We start from the raw sequence: 22,132 nt of genomic DNA on the forward strand, positions 1-22,132 counted from the left end.
CGCGCGCTCGCGAAATTGCGCCAATTGCCACTCTCTGCACGCCTAGGCCCGAAACCGCAAATGAATTCTGCGGTTGCTCGCGGGTCATGTTGCAAAAATGATCGGCGCTGGAAGTGACGCACACAGGTGGAAATAAACTTTGATCTACATGGGAGCAACCAGGGCGGCGCCAAAACGGGCCAGCAACGCAATCCTCCAATGCCATGTCAGAAGATGAATGTATTTTTATTAATGCCAATGCTTAAGCCAGAGATAACAAATTAGATGTGGTTTGAAGTCACTCTAAACAGAAAATTCTTTTCATTATTTTTTATTCTAGCTAACGAGTAAACCATCAATCGCAATAAAAACCATACCAGGGCTCTGCAAAAATTATTTGCTATCAAATATATATAAACACACACACACATATAAATCTCTTCCTGCAATTGCAAAGATATATACATACAGTGTAAAACAAACATAGTTTTTTTAAAATTATTTTTACGATGGAGATGCCTCAAAGAATAGTTGAGCCTGAACTGAGTCTCATTGAAGTCCAAGAATTGCTACAAAAAAAATAAAATAGACAAAATCTGCCTTAACTGAAAATTAAACTCTCAACCGTGTACAAAGAAAAATGTTATAAATATTTAGGTACCTTGGTTAGAAAGACAACCTAGAAACACATTTAAATGTTTTGGATGCTGCTATTTATTTTATTTAACAATACTTGATATTTCTGAATAATAAGCTACGTTTTCCTAATATCTTTGAGTTTCACACTAAAATATCACCAATTTATTTAAAAATACAAGCGGAGCACGAGTACTAAAAGTCATGACAGAGATTGAAAGTCAATTTTTAAAAATCAGAAGTTTTTATTTTTATTCTAACATCATCTTATATTCCCGGTCGTCTTATCAGTTCATTTCGAGATCTCAGGTTTCTCCAGCAATTTTCTCTCCTTCACAAGCACGTGAGGAACGGTCCGTGCATTTATTCCTAAATGTTTTTTTTTGGTTTCGAGGCCCACGTGCTGAAGACGGTCTTGAATTGTGGTATGGCATAACGAGCTATGCGGTGCTGATAATAATGACACAATAATTGGCGCTCATGTCAGCTCGGGCTCGTGACGCCGGCGTTGATGTTTGACCTCTGCTGATGGCGAAGATGGGAGAAAAGTCACATTTTCATTACATAATTAAGCTGCATAGATCCCAGCCGTGCGGTTTAATGCCTTTTACGTACGCTGCATTGCTGCCCAAGGACGCTCGTGATTTTTCTCCAGCTGACACAGGAATTTCGTTCTTTTCACGACCTGTCACTAAGTACTTAGCAGTTTAACAGACAGATGTAATTTAACACATTCATTTTTGGAAGAAATTCAGATAATTGCATAGAGTTATTTTCAACCTAAAACGCATATACGTGCTGAAGAATCAGAGTAGGACAATGGACAACGATTAAAGATGATTTGCATTGTTATCTTATAAATATACCAACCATATTTACCCTGAAATATTATCAAAATCATGACCATGATTTTTTGTCTCATTATGGGATTTCCTGCAAAGATATAAGGATGCTAAAATCCCGCTTTTCTAAAAAAAATCTCCAGTGTTGCCTGGGGATTTATTTTGGCTTCAACTCGATCCTAGAGAATCACTAACTTGCACTGACAAAAGTTTCACAGCGTCATTCATCTTTAAATGAACTTCAAAAGAGATGATGTTAACTTTGTTACAGGGAAACAGAATCGTCACTCGTTTCATGCGCACTGATGACGATTTTTAAGGCTTCTCTAGAACAGATATGTTGTCAACTCCTTATGAAAACACATTTAGTGATGCAACAAAGCTGAAAATAATGCAATGCTCAGCTTAACTGCATTCCTGTCGACCGCAAAGCAGTGCATATATCTGCCAATCACTCTGTTTCTTCTGGACCACAAGATGAAACCCGATCTTCATGCTTTTGACAATCTGTTTCCCAATAAATATACATTCTGACCCAACACACGTCTGAGTGCGTTACGTCCTGTTTTGCATAACTTTTCTTCCTTTCGGCCGCGTTTTGGTGCGTGTGCGGAAGGTGCAAATTACAATCTGCGTTGATAATTGCGCTATTTTATAGGCAGTAAAAGGCCGAAACTACTTTTAGAAATCGCAGCACAGAAGCTGCGCGTCCCTCGCCTAAATAAATCACTCGGTTCGCTAGCCTCGGGGCCCACTAACGTGATTACAAGTTGATGCGAGAGGGCATCACTCTGCTCTGCGCTGATTAAATGCTTCTCGCGCGCACCTTATAATAAACACCAACTAATGTGCGCTGAGCTACCGCGTCTGCGAACTCTGGCAGAATGAGTAATTGGACGCCACCGCTAGTTTGGATTTTTTCCTTTTTTCCAGTTAAAATTTTGAGAAATCTGTAAATAAACGCCAAATAAACTCTTAGTACAAAAGTCAGCATTTTATGCAAGCTTCGTTGTCTTTTTAATTAATGCGGCTCTCAGGAAGAATCCATTCGTTTAATGTTGGGAAAGAAAGAAGGCTTTGAGGAATTTGGAATTTTCTTAACAATTTAAGTCGTTAAAAATTTGAGGAGCAAAATCCAGCGTACAAATAAGATATTTCCTGCGGCATTTGAGATTTATTACACGAGTTTGTATAAAAACTTATTGTTTTGTATGCTCTGTGGAGGCTATAATAACCAGAATGTAGGGGCACGTCTTTTGAAATAAAAAACAATTAAACTCAAAGTTTAACCATCTCGTAAGAACTAGGGCAAAAAATTCGATAAAGAAATGCTGATATCAACCTCAACCTTGAATTTTTATAAATCCAAGTTTGTCTCAATTTTTTCAACAAATAAATTCTAATTTTAATGACATATAGCATGAATATTAATTTTTATCATTTATCACTTTGAAGAGAAAAACAGGCTTACTAAAGGACTGTGCTAAAAATTCGCAGACACGTGTGTTCACGGTTTAGATAGATCATATCTTGAATAAGCACACTCAAATGTCAGCGCGTGAGAATTCTCGCAATTTCCAGCATAATCTATTGTTCCCTGAATCCAGCTAAACATCATAAATTTTTTATTCATTTTTCGCAACTCGAACACCTGAGCAAAGGAGAGAGGAAAGGTAGAAAGCTATGTATAGCAGCGGTACGATATTTATTATTTATTAACCATGTTTGTCGCGTGCTTTATTAATTTGCAGGCGCGCGTGCGACGCGAAAGGCTAAAATTATTGTGCTGTGTTGCTTGCGGACGACCTTAACTTTGTCTCTGAAGAGGATCCACTTTCGCTCTCGACCGAAGGCTTTGCTGCTTCTCACCTCTCGCGTTAAGAGGAAAATATATAATAAGTCGGCAAATATTTTCAACGAGAGTGCTTTTCTTCACGCGCGCGTGCAACGCACTCGTCAGCTTTGTATAAAATCTCTCAAATTGCCCAACTGCGGTTGTCGCGCGTGGTTAGTAAAATAGCTCTCCGCGGAGAAAAATCAGCTGGACAAAGCGAGAAGAACAAAGGAAATTTGTTTCGAGAAATTTGGAAATACACAAAAGAGATAATTTATTTTGTATGCTGCATTCGTTAGCAGTGAAGTGCTCTATTTTAATTCAAAAGGATATAGTTTTTCCTTCATATGAAAATTGAGGTTTCTCTTTGACGTTGATTATAGCTTCTAAATGGGCGGGCGGTCAGCTCTGACTAAGAGATGTAATCGTTGCTGCTTATAAAACGGAAACCAGGACGCTGGAATATCGGAAGAAATGGAAAGTTTTCATTCCTTGTGGTTACGCAACCGCTTTTACCGCGCTCCAAAAAGAAATTACCGCACAGAGCAAACCCGCTGTCACTTAAAAGAGTAATTCTAAATTACAGTGGTCAGAAAAAGAAAGTAAATTAATGTCAAAAAAGTCACTGCCGATTTTTAGACTAATTTTTCTCTTTGCAAATCAAGTCTTTTGAAAGAGTTCCATATTAAAATTTCGTGCGAAACAAAAGCCTTGCGGAGCGGCCTACTCCTGCCGTAAAAATTTAGTTGCGGAATTTCTCTGCGGCGAGTGGAGGCGTTGAATATTTACAAATGGCCAGCAGCCAAGCATAATGCTTCTGAACAATTATACGACGCACCAACCAGCCGACGAATAGCTGCTAATGACATGCACATAATGATGACGAGCTGTTGGGAAATTCGGCGAATACTATTTTGCTCCAAAGGATAGAGCAATAAAAATTCACTCCTACATTCCATTAGACTCATCGCTCTTGCAAAAGATCTCAATTTGTACGCACAGTTTCTCAATCTTCTTATTTACAAAAATATTAATTACTATGGTAAACAATCCAGCCTCTCAAGGAGGTGTTTTTAATCCTTATAAGATTTTGTCCCAAAATACACTCATAACACTTTTATTGGGTAAAACGGGTGTGAGTCACGCGTGCTTATTGTGCATTCGTCGAGTGCCGCGAGGAAATTGTAAATAGTACTACAAGCAGAGAGTCAATTAAGAAATTAGAGGCACTTCTCGTCGCGGCCAGCTGCCCCACCGGCGCCGAGTATTTATTTACGAGCGTACGCCGAATATTACATGAGTATTTACCATACAAATCGTACACGTATGACGTGTTGCCAGTGAGCGAGCGATACTCCACTGCCCTACTTTCCGACAACACCAATACGTGCGAGAGAAGCTATTAAATTACCAATTACGCGCACCAAACTGACTCAGGACCTTTTGAGTTCGAAACTTTGGTTTCAAAAGGCGGAGTTTTGATTTATATTTAAGCCTCGATATCTTTCAAATTAAAAAATATTCAATTTATAAAATCGATTCGAGTGGAAATAAGCTGACTACGGTATACGAATAGAAACTGTATGATAACCATTTTTCACGGATTTTTTGTCAACCTAATTTCACACTCACTTGGCTCTTAATGGTGTAATGGGAAACCAGCTCATTTTTCCTCAACTAGATATTAATAATTGACGCGGAAATTCCCCTCGACGCCCCGAAAAAAGTCGGCCACAATCTCGTCTGAGGCGCTTTTTGTGTGCAACACAGTTTATAATGTAGCTATAGACGGCGCGCGAATGTTTTTACTACATTTATGCATCAGAGGCGAGCGTGTGTGTCTGTTTATACTGGTCGGCACCAGATCAGCGACCTGAACCTTTCTTCTTGCCAGATAGTGCCGCTGGCAAGGCAGTTTTTACGTCACAAAGTCGAATTGTGCAAACACAGCTTCGCGGCTAGGTGTTTATTCTCGCTGCCTCCAAGCACTGAATTCCATTAAACACACGCTTAGTAACCAGAAACTAATTTAAATTCTAATTTGAATATTTTCAAGCATGTTTGAATAAATTATATGCTTTTCAATCTGATGAAAATCTGATTATTTTTCCTGGAGCGAATTTTGTCAGATTCTGTTTTAGATTATTTGCAATTTCATTCAATTAACAACCAATTGATTAACCAATTAGCTCCCATTAAGAAAAAAATATGCCTTGTTGCAACGGAGACTTTTGCCAAACAGCCTGTAAGCCATACGTGCGGCGAGAAAAGTAGAAATAATAAATAAAGCTGCGCACGACAGCTTTTTATTATCGGCGAATTAATCAAGCACGCTTATGCTCTTTTGTTGCTCTTTATATTATTCAATGTGCCAAGGCTTTGGATGTGCGTCAAAGGTTTAGAGGGCCAACGGGCGTCGCACATCAAGCTTTGTGATTTGTCGCCAAGCTGAATAAATTTATTTTCATCCACAATCAAGAACAACTTCTTGCATTTACACATCGTTTTCAGAAACGACTTTGAAATGTACACTTTTTTAAAGTATATATTATGCTTTGTGATTGATCCAAAAGTAATTTCTATTAATATAAACACAAAATTATTTATATGAAAAAATATATGCATGAGTCAGATCTCTTATTGCAATTTTCATTCGTACTTGCCAAAAATTGTATTTTTAGGTGAAATTAATAGTACACGCCATTATACTGACATCGAGTTTAAGATTGACAAATTTAGTAGTTTACAATTTCTTAATCGTTGGATTACCTTCTTCAAAATTAACCATTGAAGCAGATTTTCTTGGAATAGTTTATTTACACTTCTGCGTTTCTATTTAATTTTTTACTTTGACGCACAAATCAAAGATTAATTTGTCTTTTACTTGAAGTAAGAATAAATGTTAATTCCTCCCGTATCAATTTATTTACTACGAGATTTCAAACAAAAACAGAATTATATTTTTACTACCTCCATATGTATTAAAAACCAAACAATTTAATGAAAACATTAAATGTTAAAAAATGAGAAAATAAATTTATTTTATAGCCATATAATTATCAAGACAAAAAATAATTTTAAATGTTAATTTTTTTAATTTGATTCTTTTATGTCAAGCATTTATTTTTGCAGGCGCCATCGCAGAGGCCAGACTTCACTTTAGACGTTCCGACGGCAGAGCGTGTGAAGCGCAAAATCGAAGCAGCCAAGCGCCGCAGGTGTTGGTGCCAGCTGAGTATGTCCATCCTCGGGCTCATCTTCTTCATTGTGTCCGTGATGGCAGTCAGCATGATGTACACTCGCGGTGAGCGGATGTTCGGCTCGCTCTGATCGATGTTGACAAAGAATTGTGCAGAAAGCCGACTCCATCCCGTCTATAAACGACGAGTTTCATGCAAAAGTGTTTCGGGGAAAAGCATATTTTCCGTTCTGCAAGGAGACCTTCCATGTTAACCTGATTTTCCTTGCAGACGTTGAAATATTTCCATTAAAGTGGTATTTTTATTGTTTGTGCCAACAGCCTTGCTTAACTTCCATGAAATTATGCATTTTTTATTTTCAAGTTGAATCAAATTATCTTTTGTTATAAGCGTAAAAATTATGAGAAAAGCCCCAGTTATAAAAAAAATTGTTTAGTTACTTCAACTTCTATGGTTTTGGTCTTAAATCTTGATATATTTTATGTCAGGAGCTTGAGCCTGAATAGTAAAAAATGGCTAATTTCTGGTGATTGTAGGAAATTGTGATGGAATATAGATCCACTTTAATGCCCCAGTCATTTTTCTTCACGCTAGAAGTGCTTTTATTATGTTCCAAACCAGATTGTGCATTCTGATTGCTTTGGTTTTCACTAATTTATATGGAGTAAAATGATCATTTTTTAGAGACATTAATTTTTAGTGAAGACCCTGGCCCGATGGAGTGCTCAATCAAGTGTTGCAGAACATCTCGTTTAATTTATCATTGACTGCTGTGGTTACCATTTTCAAATATTAATTATGACTCTTGTGTATAATTTATTTAGTGATCATCGCTCTTTGATTTTGCGCTGAAAAAGTGTTGTATGTGATATATTAGCTTTTAGGACCCTTTTCTCCCCCTTTTTTGTCTCCCTGTGAAATTTTGCTGCATGAAAAAAGTGCGCAAGTACTCTGGTTGTGATATTTGATAACGTCATGCGTTTGTATTCATCTAAATAATCATGGTTTCCTCTTGTACACAATCGTTGTGTTTAGCGCAGAGATTTTCTCGTGTTACCTATCGCCTAATTTTTCCCTTGACATCTCCTTTATTTAATGGACTGCGATGCCAACTATATTTATTAGGAGTTATAACAAATTGAGTATTACCCAAAATGCCTGTAAGTTTATCAATAAATTAATTAACAGTTATGAAAAAGTACAAAAATCAGTAGACTTTATTCCTAACCCTGTTTCATAAGAATCACTAGAATATTGAAAGCGTCAGCAAGTAACATATTATGAGAATGCGAACAAAACGACTTCACTAAGGCGTCAAGACCGAATCGATAATGTAATCGTGCCCCTCTGCGGGGATGGAGTCAACAATTTGATCAGTGAAAGAGAGCGCAATCGTGTGCGGCGCTTTTCCCATCATCGTTGAGCACCTCTGCAGGAATGTATCATAATAGCCTTTTCCACGCCCGAGTCTCTGCCCTGAGAGGGTGAATGCCAGCCCAGGGACGATCACCAAGTCCAGTCCACCTGAGGTAGAATCGTTAAAATATGCTTGAGTGAAAGCAGTGCTTTTTAACCACTCTCCAGAGCGTTTTCTCTCTCATCATTTTCCGCTGGCTGGCGAACTTCCCACTTGGTCACTTCCAGGGTCTGAATGTCCTCCATCGAATGCAGCCGCAACATTTCCATGCTATTTGTGATAGTCTCGTACCTAATAAAATTGAATGATTTATTGCACTTATTATTTATTTAATTAAAGACAGAACCTTGGAATGAAACAGACTTTCCCGGCAGAAAAAATATTTTTCAAGATTCCATGCGTCTGGACTTCTTCTGACATGCTCAAATAAACGGCAATCCTTTTGCTCTCTTTGTACGCCGCAGTAGCGAGGAGCTGGAATAAAATAATTAACCAAATTCATTAGGGAGCTCATTAATTATAGTCAAACCTTTTGTGTCAGTTGTTCTGATTCAATAAGGATTTGTTCCTTTGACATGGCTAACAGTCGGTTTTTCATTTCCTTGCGCAAAATTCGTTTTGCTGCCTGAACGGATGACATTATTTCTCAAACAGCGGAGATCCGATCTTCTTTATGGTACTTCACCGGGCGCGCCTAAGGCCTAAGATGAGGAAGATGAGATTGTTTGTTATAAACACGTCACACGTGAGATTGTTGTGAAAGGTTATTCCAAAGGTAAACAAATTGCGAGCGGTTACCGGTTTCTCTTGAATTTAACACGAGAAAATGATCGGTCAGGAATATTATTAGGCGACTGATAGCTTCTACCGGCACGTAGCTCTCGACGAGAACCTGGCTCCGTCATTTGGCGCCATCGCTTAGTCACATTTGAAACTTCTGGTGCACATATCATCGGGTCTTGGAGCTCGTATTTTCTGGTTTTGGTGCTCATATCGATAATCAGGACATTCAATATCATAGTTTAAAGCCCAATTTTTTATTTAATATAAGATCTTTCTCATTTAAAAATTACTCACACTTATTCCTGCCACTATTCAAGCGTTTTAAAATAGGCTCGGCGCTCCGCAGATCACTCCTACGAAGGTTAATTTACCAGCCCAATATCGATGTTGGTCGCTCGACTGAAACTGAACGCCCATTCAGCGACAGGTCAGAGTTTGGAGAGTGCTGGAGTCGACCGACGTCTGCTAGAGTGCGAGCGGCGCCCGGGCGAAAATTCGCGCACATTGCTGTGTTTGGCCGGAGCAAGAAAGACCCAAATGAGCGCACCAAGGCACCGCAAAGGTGAGATGAAAACCCTGCTAAAACCTTACGTCTACTTTAAGTCATTATTTAATTTATAAAACAAAAAATTTATGTTTCGAAAATATAAATATTTCCCTTTTGGGCGTGCGAGACGTCTGAAACAATGCGGTCGCGTTTTATAAATATCTGAAGAGCAATGTTGAAGGCTTTCCTTGGCGCCTATTTCCGTGTAAAACGATTTGTGATAGCAGAGGAGATAAATGAAGTGCTATATTTACTCATTAAGATACTTTTTATCAATACGCACACACGGGGGAGAATTTAATATGTGCTCGCCGTCAAAAACGTGCTTCTCTGCGAATTGAATAAAAAAGTTGAAATATAATTTCTTTTAAAATAAAGAAGGAGCTGCAGTGCAACTTTTTTATTTCCCCACGGCATTCTATAATATTTTTTCTTTGTTTTCCAACTACATTTTTTGTAAATAAAAGGTAAACTTTACTCTCTTTTTCACGACGGGTACTTATTGTTATATTAGATTGAAATTATTCATCTCGGCTATAATATTATTCAGCGCAAAAGGTTTAACAACTAGGTCGTATTCAACTGAACTCATCATATTATGCCGACGAGTGTCTCCTTTCAGACGCATGGTTTAACATTTCAAATTTTGTCCACAGGCGCCAAGGAACATGAGTTTTGTGCACCGAACAACGCTATTGGATATTCTTTGTATTAAGCCCAAAAACTTCACGTTGTCTCGTTTCGACTTCCGCCCATCAAGAACATGAAAATGAAATCGAAGAGGAACAGCGCTCAGGTAAAGACGGTAAGTGTAAAATAGTATTTTTTTTACCTGCTCTGCTTCTAGTTTCACCATGATAAGACACGCCAATCCATTTTTAATGTAATTTGCCCGCGGTGTTTTTATTACAGAACATCAAACACAAAAGTGCTCGAGTTTTATACCAACATACTTTGTTCATTTTCTATTGAACGCTGAGTTTGCCAGTTTGAAGAACAGTTTTTGCACTCAAAAAGAGAGATAAATTGTTGAAAAGTTGAAAGAAAAAAAAATACCATTTTATTGCCGTTTGCGTTCTGATGAGTTCTCTTTGAACTCAACTATTGTGAACCTTCTATTAGTCATGTAAATATTGCAACTACTTCACCTTTGTGATCTTTAGGCTTTTTTGCAGTAAACCATTTTCTGTATTCCAAATGTTGCGCTTTATTGAAAGGTTTGAACAAAAGTTTGAATTATTAAAATAAGATATTGAGAGGTTTCAAAAAATGAGCAATTCAACATCAACTAGATAAATTTTACCACTCCCAAATTGTTCATTTTAATCGATTTTTGAGATGCATGCGTTTCTGATAAGCAATGGTCATAAACAATTAGCCGTGTCGGAGACTAATTTACATTCAGACGATCAATATTGTGGTAACATAACTCATTATGCGCGCTATGACCAAAACCCCTTTGTGTGCAAAAAATCAATGCGTCTCCGATTCAATGCCAACGCAAAACGCTAGACTTGGTGCTGTTTATTAAAAAGATGGATTGAACTTGGTCCAATTAAAATTCACAAAACATATATTTAATAAATTGAATCCCCCTTTTAGTTCAGTGCTCATATCACGCAAACGGAAAATTCTTGAAATATTTTAACAATCTCTGCCTCAGTGATTGCCTCATGCATAATCAAACTGAAGTGTCAGAGAATAGAGGAAAGGCAAAGGTGCTGTCTGAGATGTTGACTTGAGTGGAATTACTCGTTCGCACTGCTAAATAACGGCGGGGGAGCTCATTATTAGTTTGCACACCGGCGAATCACAGCCGAACGCAAACTTTGCACTGTGCACGGACTGAAATATAAGTGAGGAGGCGTCTTCGTTATTCTGTCGCGTCGCCTAGCTCGCAATTTGTTCAGCCGCCGGCTGCAACGTGTCCCTCGAACCAAATTTACATTTATTTAATCATTTGAATTGTTTACTGCGGAACGATTAAATTATTTTAAGCAGAATACATATATAGATTCTAGTCTTTTGTTTGGATTGCGGCGCACAATCGCGTTTTTGGATTCCAGCTCCTTATCGCAGCACCAGACGCCGTCTCACCCACTTGGACGCGTGCCAAATCGTTGAGTCGTGCTGCTGCGGTATACTTTTGACTGGCGGCGAATTTGGCGCACTCTTTTTAACCGCTGAGCTGCGACCCAACTTGGCATTCCCCTTTAGATGGCTTCTTTTCGGAAAGCATTGCGTAGGAGAAAGGGCCTGGGAAATTAATCATTACGATGCCGTCTTGCGAGAATAGAAGCAATTTTTCTGTACAATGGAAATCTTAATGCCGACCGTAAAGCAACAAATATTATGGCCTGAAAACGGAACTATCGTGCTTTTGCTCCGGTTTTACACACCATAAATAGGTCTTTGTCCAGTCTTTATTACGAAAAGCCCGAAAAGCATAAATTTTGGCCATCTCTTTCCTTCGATTTATCTACATGCTAAAAAAATTCGAATTGCATAATAAACGAAACTTGATTTGGATTTTTAGAAAGGAATTCCCCGAAAAAAATATTAAATAATAATTCTCTTGTATATTTATATGGGATTGCATATGAATTAGGACATGAAAGATAAGTGTCAGGGTGGATCTCACAACTAGGCGTTGCCTCATATTTATTCATTTGCTCAAGATTATTGAAAAGAATGCACGTGCTTGTTTATGCCGTGAACTCAAAAAATAACAACAATGAGATAGGCAGTAAACAACTGTGGCGCCAGCAAAGCGTCTAAATGGTCTTGATATTTTGAACGCAATTATTGTCAGTTGCGAAAGTTACTCTCTGTCAAGTGATAAAGTCAAAGCAATCAATAGCTGCGTTTGTACGAGCATCCAGTACACTCAAAATTAATGTTTATTGTGCTTCTGCAATCAACTGCTAGGATAAAGATGAATCTCCGAGTTTGATTTTAATTTTAACAAGGATTTCAATCTCACCAGGAGGGCTTAAAATATAATTTTGAGAGTCTTCAAACAAACTTTAGAGATGCCCTAGAGAATAAATTCCAGCTAAGTTTTTAAAAAATGTCGAAATATTCATCCTTAACTGGAGAATACTAATTTTCCATCGTTTTATTTCTTCGCACAACGAGCTTATTGTTAGAAAACTGGTGTTCTGCGAGTTAGAACCACTTTACACATGCATCATCCGAACGGCATGAATAACAACTACAACATAATATTTGCCGTGAAGTGGCTCTCTTGAATATCATATATCAACATTTCACGTTTGTGCCTGGATGTAATACCTATTAGATGACTCTCCTTATGTAACTTTATTTGCGCATCGGAAACTTTGTCAAAGCGATTGGAAGATCCATAGCGAAAGTTTCACTGAAAATATAAATGAGAGAAAAACTTTCCACCAAAGTTACGTATTCACCTAACGGTTTGAGGCTACTTTGAGAAAAAGCATCTATACAAACCAATAATTCGCAATGTATGAAAAAGTAATATGTGAGCAAAAATGCAAATATTGAAACTTTTTACTTAGAAAAATGTATATCCCGATCAATACCAATGCAGGGAATGGAGCAGCTGTAATAATAAAACGAAACTCAATATTCCCCGGTCGTCTATTTATTTGTGAAGCAGCGCGTGATACAATTGGAGCAAACACTGAACGTGGCGTTGACTTACGGTGCTAAAATAAAAGCAGTATGCTGCATTCGTTTTCGGGCAGGTCTTTAAGGAGGATGAGTGCTTTAATTTGCGAGCTGACAAGAGCCAGTCAGATGCTAATTGGGCAGGAGGAGCGGCGCGACGCACTGTTTGCTTTGCACACAGAACTGATAACTTGGTCAAACAGAAGACGGGAGAAGAGCCAAACCGATCGGGATATAACGAATATTTTCATCTGCATGGTATGGATATCTGCTTGATCCAATTTGTCCCTCGGACCACCAATACTCTTTGCTTCCTCAAATTGGGTCTTTCCGTATTTGTTACCTTTTACTTCCTCTAATTCTCTTAAATCAATTTTTCCTTTCTTAATATATTAATTAATATTCTTAATATATCGAGTTTGAGCCATCAGAATTACAAAATCTGCACACCGTTGGACTTTTCTCAACATTCCCTTAGATAGAATATTGGTTTTGGGGGTGATCGCCCAACAACCCCAAATTGCCTTTTTCTGCTTCCGTGAAGTAAGAATTTAATAGTAACATATGCGATGAAAATTCTGACTCTGATATTTAGATTTTTATTATGAACCTTTTCACTCTCTATATTTAAGGGTAAAAGTAGATTTAGGTATATATTAATTAATAAAAGAGTTGTGAACAGTAAATAAGTTTCTGAAAGTGTGGTTTGGCGATTTTCATCGTTACTGAAAATTTATACGGTAAAAGGTTGATGATGGTTGATCACCAAGAAAATCCAACTATCTAAGGGAAGTTGAGACGATTCAATTTGTGTGCAGTTTTTGCAATTCTGACTGTTAGAACCGCCGAGATTCGGTATTGACAATGTTAGCAAAAATGGAACATAGTCACTCGTCGCGTATGCAAATATTGAAAAGCCAATAGATGGCCGACAATCTGCGGAAATTCCGTGAATAGGTCCAAATTAATTTAAAAAGAAAACCCTTCTTGAAGACGATTTTTATGCGAAACTGAACAAATTAAGATTTTTTAGATGGTTTTTAGTCACATTTAGATGCTTTTGGCAGATTAAGGTGGTTTCGAGTGTGGTTTAATAGGCTTAAAATTGCATGATTCGTGCTCATTTGTTAGTCTCGCAATGATTAGAGGCTCAGGGAAAATTGTCGAACGTCAAAAATTAACCTCCCTTTTATCGTATCTCTCCCAAAACATCCCCAGTGACTTCAAAGGCATTCCATGCATTTTGTTTCATGAATTTCCGGCTCTTTCGCGTGGGAAAGTATTTTCAACAGGAAAATTTCCCTTTTCAATTTTCCTCTCCAAAACAACGCATGTGCAGTTGCAGATTTACCAAACCAAAAATATGCCGCTGTCCTGTTAATGAAGCTGACGGACAAAAAGCACGTTGCTGCTGACACTGATACACTGGCGTCTGTCACTATTATTATTATTATTTTTATTCGCATACTTCTGCCGCCGAAGGGCGCGTTGGCAGTCATCAGCAGTGATATAAATGTGTGACGCGCGAGTGTCAAAAAAGGCTTTGGTGCGGAAATTATTCGCGGCAGCAGGCAGACGGTGTTGCTCTCATTTTCTCTCCGCGCGCTGCAAAGAACGAAATTTCGACTCGCGCACAAGATCAAAGAATATACTCAGTGGGTGGACCGATTTCTTTCTCTCTCGCGTTTGTTTGGTGGGCCGCGAAACGCCGCCAGCCGTGAGTAATCGGACTCGTGCGCGCATAATTGGACTGCGAATCGCTCGGAAACGCGTGCATTCACTTTCGTAATTGACAAAGTCCGAGTGCGTTGTTTGTTAATTTGGCTTCGTTATCCAGCCGCGCAATTAGCAACTCGCTCGGCGGCTTCGTTTGGTCTGCGAGCGGCACAATTGACCTTTTGCGAATGCGAATGGTTCGCTGGGCAAACGCGGTGGCGCCGGGTGTGAAATCGCGAGAATTGTCCGTGAAATGTTTCTGTGCTGACTGACTCGCACCCTGATTGAATACAGCTTTGAATTTGCATATTTATTGTGCTTAATAACAAAGTGTGGCACAACACAGACGCCACGCAGGTGAATGTAATACAAACTTTGTCTATGGTGCGGGAGATGACTGAATACATCATCGTCAGTTGCATGAAAGTATGAGCTAATTGCACGTACATAGCTTGTTGTATATATAATAATATAAAAGTGATTAATATACCAATCGATCTTAACAGCATGGAAAATTTTTCAGTGAGAATGAAGGGGAGTCATTTATATTTCAAATATTAAATTGGTATACGATCAATCAAGTGTGATTTTTTTCCAGCGGATATCAATTTTTACTGACACAAAAATTTCATAATCATTTGATATTATGAAAATCTTATTTGAGTAATGTTTTCCTTTAAGTAGAGCTTATTTACTAGCCAACACTGCAATGTTGACAACAGCTAGTAGCTCATTGAGATAATTGTTTTTTTTTTAATTTATCAATAGTTCATCTCTATGATGTGCAATAAAGAAATCAGGACCGAGGAACAGTTGAATTTCAGATTTTGCCGAATTCTTCGACAAATTCAAAGGTTTTTATCAAAGATTTTTTCCTTGATTCCGAGCCCTTTAATTGCGATCTATCCAATGGTGTGCGAATTGTGAATTAAATTTCCTTTCAGACGAAATAAAGAATGATTTCCAATGAGGAAACAGTGATTAGCATGCAATCTTTTTCTCAGAAATTCAAACGGGAACCTAGAGAAATTTTAGCTTTTTCCTAATTTTAAGATACAATTTCAAGTAAAGGTCAAAAGGATTTTATTACAAATTTTCTATGAGGCTTTACTTTTAAAAAAACAAACTAACATACTCAATACTCAGTATGTATAGTTGTAGATGTTACGCATAATTTATCGATTCCTTCGACAGTTAATTAATTTAATTGTTTTTTTATCTCAAGTTGGGTAAAGCTTTTTCAAAATCAGTTGCAAAAGAATAAAACTTTTGAATTGTGTCAATTTTTGTGAACTTAACCAACACGCTGCCTTGATCTTGTGTATAATAAAGATTTTAACTTGAGAGGTAATTGGACCGCTGAAATTTTTTATTTAGTTTAAACACGTTTTATTTAAATTATTTGACGAAAGCCAAAAGTGAATTAGTTGAAGAAAAGGGTGTTCTTGAAGAGCCTCTACTTTAGTCAAAAATTACATTGCAGAAACCTGCAGCCTCTCTACCAGCCCTTGGAAATAAACGACTACTCGTCTCGCAATCAGTTGCTGGGGGCAATTACAAAAGAGACTATAGTCTTACCACGGTAACGTCTTCGGGTCTAATAATTACATCAGAATTCGCTGCTCGCTTGAGCGGCTCCTGGCAAGAGAGCGTGAGGGAAATACGTGCAATCACGAGTATTCATTTCGGGGCGCCTATGTGTATTGTCCCCCTTTTGAGACCGGTGCGGGAACCGCTACAAGACCAACAAGAGAAATATTCAACGGGCGCGTTATTGTCAAACGTGAAATAATTTTTCTCTTACTTTCTATAATCCGTTCATATTGAAAAAATCGGCCTTTAATTGGTACAAAAAGACCGGGAAACACCTCATTGTGTCGAACAGTCTTTTCAAACAGGATGACTACTCGCTGTATTGTAAAGGATATATTTCATGAATAACTGCAGACGAGACAAAACATGGTCAATCGGCAGGGGTTGTGGATGAGCCACGTTCGTTTCTTATAGAAAATAGTAAATATTCTTCATTCAGTCCGTGAGTAGATGTGCCGATTGGTGAGTGAGTATTTCAATAACCAGGTTTGCTGACGAGGCTTAGGATTAGCCGAAACTGCAATACAAACCAGAGCTACAATCAATTCTGTAATTGATCTTCTTGCACAATTTTTAAATTTCAATTTCTAACCTACAAGCAAATAAATGGAAAAAATTTCTTGTCCAAATCGGGATATTAAATTGTTTAGCATCCTTTGATAACAATTTCTAATGAATTATGCTTTATATTTAAAAACAAAATCGAGAAAAAAAATCCTTCTATTTTACACACCATTCAATTTCCCGTTGTATTATTCTTCCTCCTAAGGTAGCACTACACACAAAGGAGCTCCATGAGAGGCTGAGAGCATTGGCGGGGCTGGTGTCGAACGGCTCAATATTTTCATGCTGCTACGAATCACAAAAGCTTTTTCAAATTTCAGGCGCCGCCGAGCAGGGGTGCCTTTTCCATTAAATACTGGCGCACACGAGCGTAACGCAATTTTTGGGCGTGCGTATATGTGATGCGTGGACCGCACCTGCTATGGTGTCCATCTTTGCGAATTTTTCGCCGGCTTAGACACGGCTTAAACTTAATTAAGCGAAGCGAATTAAAAGGGAAGCAGCACCTATAAACTGAGGGAACAGTGGATGAAAAAGCCGCTACTACTGACCAACATTTTATTCGCGACGCCAACGCTTTGTTGTTGCGCGCGAAATGTATGCGAGAGGGCTGAGCGTTTGTTTTTTCCTGGCTTTGTTTATAAAATATATAAAACGTTGTTCAGCCAGCGGAACTCTCCCTGCTTCCTCTTTCCGTTAAAAATTCCCCGCTGAAATGCAAATATTGCCGTCCGATCGTTTTGAAATTCAGAGAGAGAGATGAATTTTCAATTACTGTACTTTTTGACGCGCTTTTTCTGCAAAGTAAAGCTTTGATCTTTTATTTCGATTGGAACAATGTGTTTCAACTGTCAGTCTGTAAGTTATCAAAAATTTATTAAAAAAAACACAATTTCAATATCTGAAGCGGCAGTTTTTCTCAGTTTCCGTGTGTTTGACATCAAAAGTTTTAAAAGCATTTAATTTTGGAATGAATATACCCATAAATTTGATACCCCTGATGCTGCTATGAAAAGTGCAGTGTATTTAGAAAAAAAAAATCAAGCAGTCACTTTAGCTTTAAGTTTTCTTTAAAGTGGAATGATACGAGGCAACAGTTAAAAAATATTTGAATTGTTGGATGCCATAAACAATTGATCGATAAACAATTTGTTCAAAAATTTACAATAGTAAAAAAGGACCTTCCTACAGTAAAAATTCAAATTTTGCAAATTTTCTCCAAAATTTACAGTGCTTGAGCATATTTTCTTGGCATATTTCGATTCCTCTCATCGAGATCTGTCCAACGGTGTATGCAACTCACTGGGGAAACTCTTGGTTTTGAAATTAAATCGGGTTTCAAGTAAGGAGACAGCCATTACCATTTGAAAAGCACGGTAACTTTCCAGCCAATTTTCTCAAAACGTTACAGTGCTTCTTGGGTAAATTTAGGCTTTAACTGAATCCTAAGGAACGAGTTTATGCATTGGCAACAAGCATTTTTCAGGCTTTTGCAGTATCATTCCTCTTTAAGAAAACAACGTATATAATTTGCAATTCAATCCACCTTGAAGTTTGCGTTTCAGCAGTAAGTTATTTTTATCGTGCAAATTTTTAGGGGTGAATAATTAATGTAATGGAGAAGTTATGTTTTATTTCTCCGGCAAACATATTTAAGAAACTTTTTTGAAGCAGAATATCTGGCAAACCGCAAAAATCACAACTTGCACAAGTCTTCTTGGCGAGTTTTTGGCGTCCCAGAGGCAGTTATGTGTGCTCATAAAATTTTAAAAGGCTGCGAATAAGAGGATTAAATGCGTCGGCCTAATTAATATTCGCCTTGTTCCTCTCGCAGACGAAACTCGTCGCAGGAGCCGCCTGCCAGAGAGAAGCGGAAACTTTTGTGCCGACGAGTTTTCTCTCTTTCATGCGCGTCCAAAATAGCTCTCTTTTTAATCTGGCGCACAGGAAAGAAGGGTGAAAGGTGGCAAAGGCGGAAGAAGCAGAAGACGATGTCTTCCTTTTTCACCGGCTGGCCCTTTTTAAACACAGCGCGCACATTCACGTTGAAAAATTGCTCCGACGTTTTTTTTATCGCAAGTTACACTTCAATTTAGCACCGGCCGCGCCTCGAACTTATCGTTTGCGTTTGCTGAGCTAGCGGAGCGATTTTACCCAATTCCAAGTATTTTCTGTTAAATTATTTGGCTAATTAAAAGAGGGAATTTATTTAATGACTTTCCTTTCCATCCCTTCAAGATATTTATATATTATATTGAATCGTAATTGCTTTCATAGTCTCAGTAAATGAATTACCAACCCTTTTAGCTCTGATGCTCTGATAAAATAATTCATTATTTATTTATATTTTTATTTATTTACTTGTTCATTTTTGTGAGACCCATATCGTTAGTAATTTGATGAGTAGATTTAAAAATTTGAAAAATTTAAACAATTAGTACAATATGAGAAAAAAATTGTTTTGGTCTAAATAAAGCAATAGACATACAATTTTGCAGTTTTTTCTTATTTGGTTTTATAATTACTAACTTTTATCATCCAATTTGTTAATTTTCTTTAAATATTTATGTTTAAAAAATTATGTGCGATTTGCCAAATGAAATGTTTAATTATACTTTCATATAGTATATAATTTTTAGTGTGATAACGAATTCTTAAATTCAAAATGGACCTAGTTAAGTATCTGGTACCATTATGCTATATATAGACTTAATAAGAAGGCATAATGGTATCACAATTTTACTAAACATCGTTTTTAAAGTCGTCCCATCTCGACCATGTTAAGAAGTGGAAAAACCAAACATGTTTCCGGAAAATCCCAGAAAGGGGCTCAAGGTTGTTGCACTGATCATCTCCCATGCCTCGCAAACTGGCTTTGATCCATTAATCTTGATTAAAATAAATTTTATTCAAAAATAAAATCATCTTGTCACGGTTGATTCTTATTTCTGTGCGGCTATGTGAAGTTTGGGAAATTGTGTAACTTAACTTGCATAAAGGTATTTTTAAATTTATAGTAGAATGAGGATGCGTTAAAGATTTTAGTCTCATAGGTAAGTGAGAGTGAGCACTTCTTGATGATATCAGACGTTGAATGAGGGGCACGACGGAATTTATCTTGAGCCGACGGCGCCGAGATACGCGCAGATTAAACAGAAGCAAATTCCATTTCCGGCGCCGCAATGAACCTAATTTGGAGAGGCGCGCTCATTTCCAGCGCTAAAGTGGCAGTCTGGCGAGTGAGATTTTGTGATGAAACCCAGGGGATGTGCGAAACAGCCGGCGAGTGTCGAAAAGCTTGACGATTGCGAATCGAAGTATGCACTAAGTGGCCGTCACGGGACCCTCACTTCGGTCACTTGCGCTCGACTCTCGGAGGCGTCATTGCGCCATTGAGCACGTAACGCGTTTAAGAAGCGCTAAAGTGCGGCATTTGCCACTTCCCTTATCTCGGCTGCAAGGAGCGGAATCGAGGTCACGTGTGCGGCGTCTCACCTGCAGCTTGCCGCGCGCAACAAAGTGTTATTTCCCGCGGGGGCATTTCGCATTCATCACGCCCGCGAGCGAGCGCCTAGCTCCGGCCCAAATGAATACAAATATTATGTGTCGGCCGTTGCCGCGCGCTGAGAATTCGCCCCTCTTTTCTCTCTTGCCGTACTCTCATGAAGATGAAACGAAGCAAATTTCACCCTTTCGCAGCCTTGGCGCCGCCGCCACTGAGCGTAAATTTTCTTATGTGAATTACTTCCGGCTGCGGTAATTGCAGCGGGTGTAAAGTTTAACGACTTTTCTGCCCCTTCATGACCACAAATGTGACTTTTACGCTGTCTGAATCGTGAATAATTAACGCTTACATCACTTTGTGTACTTTGAGCAAAAGAAACCCTAAAACTTCAACGCAAAAGGAATTCGTTAAACTTATAAACGTCTATTCGTGATAAGGGTCATAGCTTATTAAGCAAAGAGACAAGGTCGAAAAACGATTAACTGCACAAATAATTTCTCGCCGTACGATATGTGGTAAATTAAATAATGATTGTGATTCCCATATCCCCTGTCCCTATATATATTTTTTTAATAAATCGCGCCGCGCGTACAATGAGTGTAAAACAGTGCGTGCAGAGTGCAGTGAGTGCAACAAGAAGGAGAAGACTCCCACACCTGAGCTGCGCGCGAAATAGGTCTACCACGGGGGGAAAGGTTGCGACCTCTCGCACGAAAGTCAGTAAGTCGCCCAATAACCTTTGTCCGCCGACCTTCTTGATGGTGTCAACAGAAGGTTTCGGCAAATGTTTCGTCCGTAGGAAGGACGGATTTAACAGAAGCTCGGTCACGAGTGAAGTAAGTTAAAACACTTATTCAAAACATATTTCTGGGCGACTTATAAATTGAGCAACTTTCTGTGTGCTCATTTTTATTTTTATTTGGCGCGACTGACGGTAGACTTTGTGCGTTGCTTCCCTCAGGTAGCCCTGGTGGGCTCCTTCGTTACCCCTGGTGCAGCCCCGTCTTTTGGTGGTCCGTTTCAGACGTTTAGGCTGGCACCTCCCCATCCTGAAGCGGTCGGCAAACAACACCTTGCCTGGACCCTTCGTGTGTAGCAGCTCCCTTCACCTTGCGCGACTACGGCACGGGAGACGTCCTCGGTTTGAGCGTCACCGTTCGTCATCGTCGGCGCCGTCATCGACTCCTTCTTCACCCATCGTATAGATCGTCAATCGTTAAGTACAATGTCAGACTCGTGTGCGCGCGTATTTTCCGTATTTTCCGATTCCGAATATTTTTTCATTGAAAGGCCTATTCCCCAATTATTGTAAACCCAAATTGTTCTATATCACAATTATTATTAAATTACCATTATCTCGTTACATTATCAGTATTCCATTTAATAATAATTCTACAATTTAATTGTTTAATGTTTAATTTATCCGTACACACCAGCAACACTTTAACTTCATTTTAAAGGTCGAATTTTCCACGGACTGAGAGTTGAACTAATTTAAGCCCGGAGTTTGTTAGCTTAGTAGATTTTGAGTAATGACGACTTTTATGTCGTTATACTGTAACGCGACAAAAAATTTAAACGGTGATGCTTTACACGGTTTTATTTTCTTAAGAAGGGAAAATCCGGCATCAATGCAGTACTTGAGCTCAGATTTCAGTTTGCTCCTCACTGTTTCATCTCTCTAAAAAGGTATGTTTGTCATAAACAAAAAACGAAGTCTGCGCGTGGATGGGAATGCGTGTAGTTTTAAATTTAAAAATCACGATTCACGTTGGCGGCAAAAACAAATTACTTAAATCAAAACGCTCTTACTAAAATTTGAATGGCGTTCACAAAAATTTCATTTCGTGGCTTTGATTGTTGAA

At 38.4% G+C, this 22,132-nt stretch overlaps 3 protein-coding genes across 10 annotated transcripts in view; 2 read left to right on the forward strand and 1 right to left on the reverse strand.

Moving 5' to 3' along the window:
* Positions 1-7,679, forward strand: part of LOC135936568 (WAS/WASL-interacting protein family member 3) — a 66,681-nt gene extending 59,002 nt beyond the window's left edge. For both annotated transcript variants that reach the window (XM_065479431.1, XM_065479432.1), the window contains one exon: positions 6,424-7,679. In XM_065479431.1, the coding sequence (XP_065335503.1) occupies positions 6,424-6,621 (198 nt within the window). In that variant the 3' untranslated portion in view covers positions 6,622-7,679. The remainder of the gene's footprint in view (positions 1-6,423) is intronic.
* On the reverse strand, positions 7,680-8,680 carry Mthfs (methenyltetrahydrofolate synthetase). Its single transcript, XM_065479437.1, has 4 exons — positions 8,438-8,680; positions 8,255-8,382; positions 8,066-8,199; positions 7,680-8,015 (listed from the first exon to the last, which is right to left on the reverse strand). The coding sequence occupies exons 1-4, from the start codon at positions 8,546-8,548 to the stop codon at positions 7,798-7,800; spliced, it is 591 nt and encodes a 196-aa protein (XP_065335509.1). The 5' UTR covers positions 8,549-8,680; the 3' UTR covers positions 7,680-7,797.
* A 436-nt stretch (positions 8,681-9,116) lies between these two features.
* Positions 9,117-22,132, forward strand: part of Trpm (transient receptor potential cation channel, subfamily M) — an 80,601-nt gene continuing 67,585 nt past the window's right edge. For 6 of the 7 annotated variants that reach the window (XM_065477309.1, XM_065477314.1, XM_065477316.1 and 3 more), the window contains exons 1-2: positions 9,117-9,253; positions 9,895-10,043. In XM_065477309.1, coding sequence (XP_065333381.1) covers positions 10,002-10,043 — 42 coding nt within the window. In that variant the 5' untranslated portion in view covers positions 9,117-9,253; positions 9,895-10,001. The remainder of the gene's footprint in view (positions 9,254-9,894; positions 10,044-22,132) is intronic. The other variant, XM_065477311.1, reaches the window with a different exon arrangement.

This window comes from Cloeon dipterum, chromosome 2, assembly GCF_949628265.1.
Source record: "Cloeon dipterum chromosome 2, ieCloDipt1.1, whole genome shotgun sequence".
NCBI classification, from domain to species: Eukaryota; Metazoa; Arthropoda; class Insecta; order Ephemeroptera; family Baetidae; genus Cloeon; species Cloeon dipterum.